This window comes from Sesamum indicum, linkage group LG3 (assembly GCF_026168435.1).
Source record: "Sesamum indicum cultivar Baizhima isolate 11 linkage group LG3, ASM2616843v1, whole genome shotgun sequence".
Taxonomy (NCBI): Eukaryota; Viridiplantae; Streptophyta; class Magnoliopsida; order Lamiales; family Pedaliaceae; genus Sesamum; species Sesamum indicum.
In genome coordinates, this window is record NC_142659.1 from 4,865,140 (window position 1) to 4,878,233 (window position 13,094).

Below are 13,094 nucleotides of genomic sequence, written 5' to 3' on the forward strand. Positions count from 1 at the left end.
TCTTGCATTCGATATTTTAATTAAAGCAATATCTTTTGGTGCAAATTTTATGAATATTCGCACTAAAAACTCATAAATTTTAATTAGGTAATAATTTTTAAGGTACATTTGAGGCTATATTTTGTTTAGAATTCCTGTACACAAGAAAGGTCAAATTACATTTTTGCCCTCATGTTACTGTGAAATGTTGAAAACCTACTATGTTAAGAAAATAGGGGAAAAAGTCTTCTATTTTCATTAACCGTGCATAAAAATGTTTCTCTGTTAGAAACCAACGGAGAGTGAGAGACGCAAGCGCTATGTGAAATCGGATTTTTTTTGGGTTGAATTTGACAAAAATGTCCTTTATCGTGTATAAAAAGACCAACCTTTATTTCATTGACGTTAAACTTATTTTTTGAGTATTTTTTATTTATCTACATTTTCTCTTTAATATGCCTATTTAATATAATTGTGAATATAATTTGTATTAATAATTTGCTAAAAAATATAATACATTTATATTGAACAAACTACGAAGATTTAAAAATACTTGTACACCCATAGTATAATGATTAAATACTAAAAAATTAAATAATTATTTCCTTACATATCTAGTTAAATAGTAAAATACAAAAAAGAATAATATAAACATTAAATATTAAGAAAAAATATTCAACAAATATGTAGGTGTAGAAAAATATTACCAAAGCAGAATAAATCAATTTACGTAATAAATAAAAATTATAGGATACAAATTATTAAAAAATAATATTAATTGGTATGGCCCAAATATGATTGGTCTATGAAGAAATGCCAGGCCCGCCAGTCCAGGAGAAAGCCAGCCCGCCTAGGTCGTTGGGTTTAGCCCAAAAAAGAAGCACCCTGCAACATGGTTCAATCTAAGAGGGAGCCTCCCACACCAAAGTTTGTCCAAAGATGAAACTTGCTTCATCAAGCTTGGCCCAAGAAGGAGACCCAGTACGAAGGCCTGGTGCTCCCTTCCAAGCCTAACTCGGGGGAAGGTAGGTGCCCTCAAAAAGTTGGACTCTTCATTCCAAGAGAACTCCTTGCGAGGCAAGAGTTTTCACAGTCTTTCCTCATCCAAAGACTTGCTGCTCAATGAGGGGATAAGGTGCAACTTTATTCATCATAATCCCACCTTCCTTGCCAGACACACAACTCCCTAGAGTCCCTACGAAGAGGGGCACCCCTCAACAGATTTCCCCTTTCACCTTCGGAAAATCTCTCACTGCTGCTCTATCATTCTAAAATTCGTGTTCTTGCTTACGAAATTCTTATTTCTCTCACAATTTCTCATTACAATTTATCTTCATATTTATTTATTTTTATCTGGGACTAACTTAAGCATAAGAGTGCTAACGTGTTGTTTTGCAGGTCTTTTTCTCAAGTACTTTCACTCGATTAGCTCAAATCCAACATCAAGATCCAAAAACTTTGAACCCGGTGCTAAAATCTTAGGCATCAAATATACTAAGTTCATTTTTTTAAAATTTAAATATTTTTATCAATGTAAATGTTAATGAATAATAATAATAATTTAGTAACTAATTTAAGTTCATATTTAACTTAAATATATTTTAATAAATTATTTACTATATATAATATTCATATTGAAATTACTAGTTTATGTATTAAAAATGATAATTTTAATACCTTTTCTATTATTTTTAAATTTCAAAAATTAATTTTTCTTATCTTTTAAAATTTTACTGTTTCTTAAATAAAATCTTTAATTTATCAAAAACTTAAAAAAAAAAATAATAATAAGCTACGGCGACACCACCAGTGTCGTCACCTGAAGCTCCATGAGCAGTCGCGCAAGTTGCGGGGCGACAGGGGGCGGCACGAGGGGGTTGTGGCGGAGTAATATGCAATTTGGCTTGGCCCCAATATTATCAACTCTCGGGTGAAGAATTTTGGGATGGACATCCGCATGACCTTGTTCCCTATACCAAATGGGTGAATAGCAATTTATTTCCCTATAATATTGAAAATAAGTACACTACCCCCTTATGAAAAAAATATAATAATTTACCCCTCTATACTTTTTAAAATGAAGCAATTTACCTCCTTATAAATTGCTTTATTTTAAAAATCATAGGGAGGTAAACTGTTGTGTTTTAAAAAATAAAGGGATGTAAATTACTATTTATTTTTTCATAAAAAGGTAATTTACTCATTTGCAATATCACAAGGGGGTTGCTTGCATTTTTCCCTGTACCAAATAGATAAATGAGTCATTTGGAAAAAAAAAAATTACTCTATTCTTTTTTTATTCTGATGGATATAAAAATGATGCACTAAACCCCACCCCAATTCATTTTCATATACCAAATTGCACACTTAGTGTCTAATCATATAAAGAAAACAAAATTAGGTATTCCTTTATATATATATAAAATTGGTTGAAGATTTGCAATTAATGTTCACTTATTGCATTAATTGAATTTGAATGAATGGTGAATAGGAGTGTCAAGTGTGGTCCTTCCAACCATTTGTAGGGGTTGTATTGCATGCTTGGCTGCAACCCTTCACCCTCCTCTTCTAATTTGGTACAACTCTATCATCTAACTTTTTACTCTTTTTCTCTTCCCCTAAACTTTTAATCATACATGTTCCAATTCCATACCCAATGTCAAATCAATCAAATACAGCTCGTTTATTGCTGGACCAATAATTTTTGGGACTAACAGTCTAACGTACCTTATGTACACGCACACACCCAAGGTTCAAATTCGATACCTCCCATAAGAAAGTCTTGTGCCCGAATCATTGGATTGTCCCCTTAAAGACAGGAGGGTAACGAATTATTAATCCAATAGTAAGCGAGTTAGATCATAAGGTGGCAGATTCTTGCGTCCGAAGTCTTTCTCTCCACCCAGATAAGGACTAGTTTCATTTGTAATGTAAAATAAAGCCACCTAAGGTGGAAAAAAAGATATAGGGGGCTTGACTAAAATTATTTAAAAATTGTGTTCATATGTTTATAAAATGTCTTTGAAGTTATTTTTTTGGATTTTATTTTAAATAATCTTTTGAAATAAAATAAGATTATGAATCTTATAAAAGACTATAATGGGAATTTTGTGATTAACATGAATAAAATTGAAGATGTTTGTTAAAATATTAAAAATAAATTAGGAATTTTTTTATTTTTCCAAAGCTTCTGATATTTTATTTATGGATCTTAAAAGCTCATTTTTTTTAAAAAAAAAAAATACTATTATCAAATGTGTTCTAAAATCTGAAATATCTTATAAGATGTTGTAACAAACGTATAAATTCACGCAAACACCCTCAAACTCTGCGAAATCATAAAATAATAAAATTTTCAGCATTATAGTAGTTTTAGATTAATTAATATTCATAAAAATGACAATATATTTGTACTAAAGTCAGTGTTATATTTTAGTGAAAATAATGATTGCAAGATTTATGGAAATATACCCTCATTTTACCTCAAATTCAAGCTCATCCATAAAATTTGGATTTGTGTTTCAAAGTTATATTACCCATTTAAATTCGATATAATTACATTCTCTCCTTCGAAATTTAATGTAATTATACATAAATTTCTTGTGGTTGAAAAATTATATCTAGCGCCCCTAAAATTTACTTCCGTCTAACAAATAAGTCCCCACGTTAGTCAAAATTCATTGAATTTGCTTATATTAACAAAAAAAAAAGAAAATGAATGAAATTTGATATTTACCTTGATTGACTGATTACTGACTTACTGCAAATCAAATAATTTTTTTGGGACTGAACTATCCTTATAACAGTGAATATATACCTCCTCACATGCATTAATGTGTGAAGACGTATAATGGTAATTTGATTATAAAAATATTTATTTAACCTGCAATAAGTTAACAACAAGTCAACCACGAGTTAATATAGATTTTTTTATTTTTCTATTGATATCATCAAATTCAATGAATTTTGACTAACAGAGAAATTTATTTGTTAGACGGAAGCAAACCTCAAGAAAAAAATCTTTTGATATTGGTTTATTAAATCCAACAGTTTTTTGCAACATGAACTTTAATCTGCAGTAATATAATCAATTTTTTTCCTTAAAAAAGAAATATAATTAATGTTTAGTTGAAATGTTATTTCAAGAAATTAGTCAAATTATACTTTCATACAATATTGCTAAATTAATAAAATAATAATGTTATTTACATTTAAGAGTGTAACATTCAATTATCTAAATCCATAAATGAGATGGCTGCATATTCTTTTAGATATGGACAAAATTAAAATACTATTGCCCCACTTAATTCAATGTGAAAAGGAAAGAAACAAATACCATATAATATTGAATTATTAATTATTGAAATATATATTTACGCGCGATTGATTTATTATTGATAAATTACAGATAAAATAATTTTTTTCTCACCAAAATCATCTTAATAGAATAATGCATGTGAGAAGATAGGGAAAAATTAAATTTTGGTTCAGTTCCTTAATCGTTATTCTGAAATACACCTGGAACAAGGGGCGACCAAAATTGCATTTTTCCCTATCTCCGCATATGCATTATTCTATTAAGAATATTTTGGTCAGAATATATCTATTTCACATGCAATAAGTGAGTAATAAGTCAATCAGGGGTGAATGTGAATTTTTATTCAATATTTTTGCTAATATCAACAATTCAGTGAATTAAATTTGACTTATTAAGGAACATATTTGTTAGATATAAACAAACGTCAGGGGTACTAGATATAATTTTTCAAATCACATAGAGTTTTACGCATAATTATATCAAATTTTAGGAAAAAAACAATGTAGTTACAAAAATATTGGTTCAATTTTCAAGTATTGAAAATGCGTTGTTTTATTTTAATAGTAATTATTAATTTATTTTTATAATTAAATGATTATAGATATCTTAAATTGATTGTTATATTTTTAATAATTGAAATTTATGATCTACTAAATCAAGCATAATTTGAACGAATTTGACTCAAAATCAGACATCAATCGAATTGAATAATGCGATTACATCATTAAATTTAAGTTTGTCGTAATTATATATAAATTTATTATAATTTAATAAATTATATTTAGTACCCCTAATATTTAATGTTCCTTCTAACAAATAAATAAATCTTTTAGTAAAAAAATCCATCAAATTCATTGATATTTGGACAAATATTAAATGACAATCCATATTTATCACAATTAATTTATTACTAATTTATTACAAAATAAATAAATCTTTTTCTGACCAAACCATCCTTATAATTATGAATATATACCTCTATACATGCAGTAGCTTGTGATGATATATAAGAGTAGTTTGAAAGAAAAAAGATTCATTCAGCCTATAATAAGTCAATTGAGGTAAATTAGATTTTCATTCAATTTTTTTTATAAAATACTACAAATTTAGTAAATTTAACTAACGAAGAAATTTTTTTATTAATTAAAAATAAATATTAAAAAATATTAAATATAAATTTTAAATTTTAAAAAAATTATATATAATTAAATCAAATTGATTGTATTTAGATACGAGTTGGAGGTACATGATCTCTGTGATGTAGTAAAATACTCTTTTGACAAATCCAAGACAGCCAAATTATTAAAGAAAATCAAGAAAAGTACGGTCGTCGTCGGGTTGCCAAAAAGATAGTCATCAGCTTCCAACGATCTGAAAACCCTAATCAAAATCTTATCTAACCCTGTTCTCTACTCAACCGTCGCGCCCAGTTAATTCACATTGTCAACGTTTTTGGCATAATTCAGAGGGCACTATTCACCATAGCAAAGCGTGCATTCTCTTGATCACATTTATTGCTGTATATATATATATATATATTTCAGAAAAAGTGGCCTTCATTAAGACTGCATTGCCATCCATCCATCAATTTTTACTTGTACTCTGAAACTTCCTGCCAAGAGGAAAAAATGTCTGTTTTGATGCAAAACACTCTCTGTCTATCTCCACCTCGAATTCAGTGTTCATCTGTTGTTCATTGCCATTTTATGCCACCATATAAGGTAGATAATACAAATTTCCAATCCCCTTTTGGTTTCAAGTGTTCGAGTTTTCGGCCATCTGCTTTGCCGAATTCAAGCAGCCATGCATCCCCTGTGTCTTCTTTTAGTCAGGTGAAAAAATGGTTCTTTTTAATTGGGTTAGTGTTTGTTTTGGATTGTTCTGTTTTCTTTTTTTTTTTTTTGGTAAATCCGTTTTCATTTGGTGGGCTATAGTTGATAGAGGCTTTGATAAGCGGGGTGGATTTATCAGAAGCTGAAGCTGAGGCCTCTCTTGATTTCTTGTTGGATGGTGCTGATGAGGCTTTGATTAGTGCGTTTTTGGTGCTATTGAGAGCTAAAGGTGAAACTTACGAAGAAGTAAGTGCTGCTGTTTATGTGCAGATGATCATTCTGATTATAGGACCTATATGCTGATGTTTTCATGTTGATATCCTTTGCTGTGTCTTTGAATGTTATGCATAGTGTTGGTTGTCAAAATTTGCTATTTTCCAGTTTTATCCAACTTCTCGTGAAATCTGAAATTTTGAAAGAGTATTGGTAGCGACATCCGTTACAAAGAATGCATTAGCTCTATGATGATAAAATGTTTAAGAAGCTCGTTTGCCATCTGATATAGAATTGAGTGATTTTCGATGTGTTATACAATGGGGAACCTTGACTTTGATCTGGAAGAAGGAAATGATATGACCTATGTATTTTTATAGAATTCGTAGCAATCCTTGCCGTCTATGAACTGCTGCTTGCAGCTATGTTGGTGCAAAAGTAATCAGTTGCTGTCGAACTTGAATTGACATTAGAAAGTCTGAATCAACTCCTATATGGAAGTAACAAGGATTCATTTACTTGTGCTGGCACGATAGATAAAATTGCCCCTGTGGTAATAAGAAATAAATACTGAGTTCTATCTTTAAATAGGTAGTTGGGCTAGCAAGAGCAATGATAAAACACTGTAGGAAAGTCGAAGGACTGAGCGATGCAGTCGACATTGTTGGAACTGGTGGTGATGGTGCAAATACAGTGAACATTTCCACTGGAGCTTCAATCCTTGCTGCAGCTTGTGGCGCAAAAGTTGCTAAGGTAAGTTCTGGTCCATATTCGCTGGATGTTAATCTTGTTTCATAAGATTTGTTTTATTTGGTTTTCTTTTTTTTGATAATTTGGTTAAACTGATATTTAAATCGACAAATGCATCACAGCAAGGTAACCGGTCTAGTTCATCTGCTTGTGGCAGTGCTGATGTACTTGAAGCATTGGGCGTTGCAATTAGCTTGGAACCAGAGGTACATGCAGTCATAGTGTCTTACATGGTTTAAGAGTGGCTTAAATTACTGTCTCTTTTGATGCACTAATGTCATGGAATAGAATCTCACATTTAAATGACGGCTTAATGATTACTGCTTTTAATATATACTGTCATGGTTGAAATTATAGTTCGACACTCCAACCTGAACTTTTCATGAAACAGTTATTAAAGATAAGGATATTCTAAAATACTTGGTCGTGGGAAGAGATACTTCTTAGTATACTCTGATCTTTGTGATGAGTTTCCAATTCATTCGCCCACACATCTTCAACATGCAAACATGTAACTCATAAAATTTAAATTTAAAATAAAAACAAGTTTGATTTACCATCTATCAATTTAATCTTTCTTGGCGAATAAGGGAGAGGAAGGGGAACAATAAAGAAAACCTCCTTTGATCTGATCATGAGTCCAGAATTTCCACAAGCCTAGTCAGCACAGCCCCATCAGGATGCTATTTGAAAGAAAGCCCATAGGCCTACTAGTTTGAGAATTTGACATCTTCTTGAGAAACTATGTGCCTATGTGTCTGACTAGGCTACTACCTTGTGGTTTTCTTTTTCTTTTGAACTCAAGAATCACTGTTCTCAGGTTTTGAGGTCCGAGCACTGAGTAGCTCAACCAATGGAGGATCCATCAGAAAGTATAACTAGCCTTTGTTTATCCATTTTTTTTGTCCGTACTCCAAATACTACTGTCAGGAAAGTTTCCCGATTTCATATATACAGAATTACATAATCAGCTTCATGTTGCTCTCAGAGTGTATCCTTTCTTTCAGCACAGCATTCTCAGAGAGTAATGTAGAATATTACCCCCACGCCCATCTCACTTGCTGAAGTTTGATTCTATAGAACACATTACAGCAGCTGCATAAATGAACGTTGGAAAAGGTTATGTAACATGATGCATAAAGTTAATGAGTGTGCACTACAAGCTGCATTGGCTGCAAGTGATGAACAGGAACTCCAATGCTACCTTGCAGACTTTTCTACCCTTCCATTTATCCGCTGTTGTCTATTTTCATTGTATTCAGGGGGTTGCAAGATGTGTAAATGAAGCGGGAATTGGCTTTATGATGGCTCCAATTTATCATCCAGCAATGCAAATTGTCAGACCTATCAGGAAAAAGCTTAAAGTAAAAACTGTGTTCAATATCTTAGGCCCCATGTTGAATCCAGCAAGAGTTCCTTTTGCTGTTGTCGGGGTGTACAAAGAAGAGCTGGTGAGTACATTGGCGAAGTTGTGATTTCTTTGAATTTTATCTATGCAAGTTGAAGTCGGGATATGTTAGCATGAGAAAGCTTTACTCCCAGGATGCTAAATAGAAATTCCTCTTCTAATAAAGCTTGTAATGACCGAGAGCCCATGTACCATGTGTGTTAAACAAAATTTTCTGTTCCTTACCAGGTCCATAAGATGGCAAATGCACTTCAAAGATTTGGCATGAAGAGAGCATTGATTGTTCACTCCGAGGGACTGGATGAGATGAGCCCCCTTGGTAAGATGCATCGTTCGTCTTGTAACATCTGTTTTCAGTTTAATAAAATTCTACTCAAATCTCCTGAAAACTTACACAGGGCCTGGACTAGTCCTCGATGTGACTCCAGATAAGATAGAAAAGTTCTCATTTGATCCATGTAAGAATCTTCTTGCTACCTTCACTCAAATCATTCTCGTTTTCGTTCACTGCACACATTTAATTCTTTCGTCATCTTTCTATAAAGTTCAGCAGATTCTAGTCTAATAGTTGCTACTTCAACTTCAATTATATGATTTATTAGTGGACTTCGGGATCCCTCGCTGCACTCTGGACGACCTGCGAGGTGGAAACCCAGACTACAACGCGGATATACTTAGACGTGTACTAGCAGGAGAGAAGGGGTCTATTGCCGATGCCTTGGTAATTTTGTTACTCCATCCTTTCTGAGCCACTAGTTGCCTTTTTGTTCTTGTTGTATTCAAGAATCCAGTGAGATCTACAGAACTGAAGAAACTTACCAAGAATGAAGCTATTTATACAGAACACAAATCAACTTATGCTTCAATGGCTTTCACAGGTACTAAACGCAGCGGCTGCACTCTTGGTCAGCGGAAGCGTAAACAGTCTGGCCGAAGGAGTGGACCTTGCCCGTGAAACACATGTATCCGGCAAAGCTCTCAAGACTCTTGATTTATGGATTGATACATCTAACGTAAGAACATGAGATGTAGTAAGTGTTGGTTTTATGTTCTGGGCTGAAGCTAATAGCTTTTGTTTCCTCTTTCAGAAGGTGAAAGAAGCATTTAATGGTACACCCATCCTAACATAAATGCGAACCAACAGAGACATCAAATATTCAATTTTCACCCAACCACATTACTACTGTATGTTCAATGAGAGGTTCCTCCAGAGAAGAATAAAGGAAGTTTTGTAGGTCCGACCTCTTAAATGCTGTAATCTTTAAGTTTCTTCTTTTTCACTCTCTCTTTACACCTCCCTCCTCCCTCTCTCGCTCTCTCTTTGGGAGAAAAAGAAACACACGCTCTCAGAGTTCATTACTATGAGAACTGATATGTAAGAGAGAATCTTGTACACATATTAGCAACATGGCCACAATTCTTGTACTATATCCTCAAAGTCTGATCTTGATTCTGACTTTTGCGCCTCACGAAACTCTTTTCAAGATATAAACATTAGATCGTAGCTTGTCTTTCTCGTTGAGATTTAATAAAATTATATGTAAATTTTCTAAAATTTGAAAAACTACTTCTAATACAATTGACTCTAACAAATAAATTTTTCATTAGTTAAAATTCATAAAATTTACTAATATTAGCAAAAACGTTAAATAAAAATCTATATATACTCCCATATTGATTTATTCTTGATCAATGAATCTTTTTCTATGGTCAAAATTAATGAAATTTAATAATATTAGCAAAAAAAAATTGAATTAATATATTTACTCCTAAATTAATTTACTTTTTATCAAATAAATCTTTTCTGATCAAATTATTTTTATACTAATATCTAACAAATTCAGTACATCTTGACTGACAAAAAAGTGTATCCGTTATATGTAACTTTCGAAATCACAAAAGATCAGACACACAATTACACAATGTAATTACCCCTAAGCATTATACATCAGAAGGAAAACATGATGCAAAGGATAAGTAAAAATATGAAAAGAGAAACCATCACTGCACTTAAATCACCATACAGGCAAAAGGTTCGCCAATTTGATGCATAACACTATTATTTCTTCAAGAATACAAAAGTAGCATTCTATATAGTGTTTAAACTTTCCATTTTATTTGATATACATACGCTTTATTTCCAGCCCCTAATGGAAATTTACAATTGAGTAGACTGTTTAGGAATAGCACCAGCTTCAGCCAGCAGGGAAACAAGCTCGCCCTGCTGATGCTTTGCTACCACCGCTGCATACACAGAGAGAATGCAACTTTACATCTCTAAATGAACAGTTCTTGTACAGCAAAGAAGCAATTTTTACTTGTTCAGCTAACTAAATTACTGGATAGTTGCCAGAACTTACCATCAGAGCCACCTATATGTTTCCCGTTGATGAACACATTGGGGACAGTTCTCTGCCCCGTCCACTCTGCGAGAGCAGTCTGAACTTCATCACCATCACCTTAGAAAGATCGGCAGAAGGGAATGGTGTCAATAATAGCACAAGAAAGTAAAGGGCTAGAGGCAAACGCATCGATCTTGAAACTCACTTTCCTCATCTAGTTCAATGACTTTGTATGTTACTTTTAGCTGGGAAAACAGCTGCTTGACTCTATTGCAGTATCCACAGTACGTTTTGCTGTGGAAACAAGTACGTTGTATAAGAGAGGATGACAATTCAAAGTTTTCAGTAACAGAGAACAGATTACCAATAAATCGAGGTGACATTTTAGTCACATTATTCAATATGTTTTTGTATGATCAGTTGTCATTGCTGAGACCTGCTAGACATCGATTTTCACCTTCTACAGTCATAGAAAGTAGCAAAATTAACAGAACTGCTGCAGCCAGAGCAAAGATATAACTGCTGGCTGCATCATAATCTTGTATTAAAACTATTCTAATTCTCACAGACTGAGAAACGCAGATTAAACCAAAAGCTGAAAGTCGAAAATCAATGAATATGAAAATACTACTGCTTCACAACAATTGCATAAACATTTAGTTCCATTGATTCTTTGTTTTCTTAAATGCCAAGGTACTATACTTTGTCCAAAAACTGAAATTGCTATGGCTTTTATCCTTCTTAGCTGTAATAAGTCCAAGAATTTCGACGTAAATGCATGAAACATCATAAAACATAAGACCTATGAAAATCATCAACATTACAAGCAACCCTCTTATGATTCTTTGTATAATCCTTGAAGAAATAAGACTTGGAAGGAAGCCACAGAAGCACAAACTTGAAAGCTGAATTCACCAAGAACCACACATTTGGTTGACAAAGATTACAACTTGATTCATTTCCTCCATGCCCTTAACGGATTTGATCATAAAACAATGGAAACTGATCTTCTTTCAAAGGCATAAATCATGTTTCTTGGCATTTCATCTACTTCAAATTCTTCAACAAGTCCAAATTTCATTAAGAAATTCTCCAGCTAACAAACAAAGGTAAAATCACAGTATATGCTACCAAGCAATTGAAGCCTAAAACTAGAACAATAAAGACTTCAGTTCCATTTAATCATGACTCCAATTGTATTCTACACCAAAATGCCACAAAAATCATGTTTCCTTAATTCTCAAACATTACCCTTATGCCAAAAAACATCAAGAACATGAAATTCTTGAAAAAGACCAACTTTGTTTTAAAGAATCAGACAAAAGAAACACAAGGGATCACCTGAAAACCACAACAGGGTTGGAAGAAACAATCTGCTTGGCCTTGGAAAGAGCCATTTCTATATCTTCCCTTTTATGGGCTGAACTGAAGAGTGATCCCATTTCCCCCTTTCCCTCAATTCTTGATTTATATCAACAATCCCTGAGAGTGAGAGAAGAAAACAGGTGTCAGAAGTTTGAATCTGCTTAGTGTCCCTCAAGAAAGGCACAGATGGCAGCTTCTGAATTTGAAAATGGGATGCTAATATATATCAGGAAAGGGAATAACATTTTCAACGATGGAATTTGTTTTCCACTGCTTTTGGAGTGTGGTGGATCGTTTTCACTTTGCACATATGCTGAATTTTAGATTGTACCATCACCAATCTTGGTGAAGAATCTCTCCAAGGGCATATCAGTAATTCCCCACCTTGTATATCCAAAAATTCTTGATACTTTTTTTTAAAATTCTTGTAATATATACTTAACAAGTAAACTGTTTGTTGATAAAAATTTAATTACTCATAAATACTTTTGGTTCTTAAATTTATTTATTTAACAAATAATTTTTTTTATTTATTAAAATTATCGAATATATTAATATTAACAAAAAAAATTGAATAAAAATTTATATTTATTCTGAATTGTACCACCGTCATGGATGTGAATGCCGAAAAAGAATATTTCCAAGAGTATACCAGTAATTTTATGAGGTAATCCTCCATCTTGTATGTCAAAAACCAGTTTGATATATACTTAAAAAGTGAACTGTTAGTTGATGAAAATTTAGTTCAAGTGGTGAAGTTGATTTATAAATTTAATTAGTGATGTTTATTTTAATAATAATTGTTAATAAATACAAATTATTTTACAGTAGTAATGATATAATAATTAAAAATTATAATATAATAATATTTATGAAACATTTAGTAG

At 32.3% G+C, this 13,094-nt stretch overlaps 2 protein-coding genes and 1 long non-coding RNA gene across 4 annotated transcripts; 1 reads left to right on the plus strand and 2 right to left on the minus strand.

Annotated features, from left to right (window-relative positions):
• The first annotated feature begins 5,604 nt into the window (after window positions 1-5,604).
• Window positions 5,605-9,956, plus strand: LOC105157236 (anthranilate phosphoribosyltransferase, chloroplastic). The gene is made up of 10 exons (XM_011073587.3): window positions 5,605-6,129; window positions 6,232-6,375; window positions 6,934-7,095; window positions 7,215-7,298; window positions 8,355-8,543; window positions 8,729-8,819; window positions 8,899-8,958; window positions 9,103-9,221; window positions 9,379-9,513; window positions 9,589-9,956. Exons 1-10 carry the CDS (start codon window positions 5,926-5,928, stop codon window positions 9,628-9,630), a joined length of 1,230 nt encoding a protein of 409 aa, XP_011071889.1. The 5' UTR covers window positions 5,605-5,925; the 3' UTR covers window positions 9,631-9,956.
• On the minus strand, window positions 7,694-9,458 carry LOC148788611 (uncharacterized). The gene is made up of 2 exons (XR_016064607.1): window positions 9,320-9,458; window positions 7,694-9,007 (listed from the first exon to the last, which is right to left on the minus strand). It is a non-coding gene; the product is annotated as an uncharacterized LOC148788611 (long non-coding RNA).
• Window positions 9,957-10,484: 528 nt separating the features above from the next.
• On the minus strand, window positions 10,485-12,563 carry GRXC1 (Thioredoxin superfamily protein). Of its 2 annotated transcripts, XM_011073586.3 has the most exons (5): window positions 12,451-12,563; window positions 12,184-12,324; window positions 11,048-11,136; window positions 10,861-10,959; window positions 10,485-10,744 (listed from the first exon to the last, which is right to left on the minus strand). In XM_011073586.3, exons 2-5 carry the CDS (start codon window positions 12,282-12,284, stop codon window positions 10,659-10,661), a joined length of 375 nt encoding a protein of 124 aa, XP_011071888.1. In that variant the 5' UTR covers window positions 12,285-12,324; window positions 12,451-12,563; the 3' UTR covers window positions 10,485-10,658. The 2 variants fall into 2 exon arrangements, with proteins under 2 accessions (XP_011071888.1, XP_088734612.1); XM_088878486.1 differs by lacking the exon at window positions 12,451-12,563 and having other exon boundaries at window positions 12,184-12,421.
• Window positions 12,564-13,094: the final 531 nt, after the last annotated feature.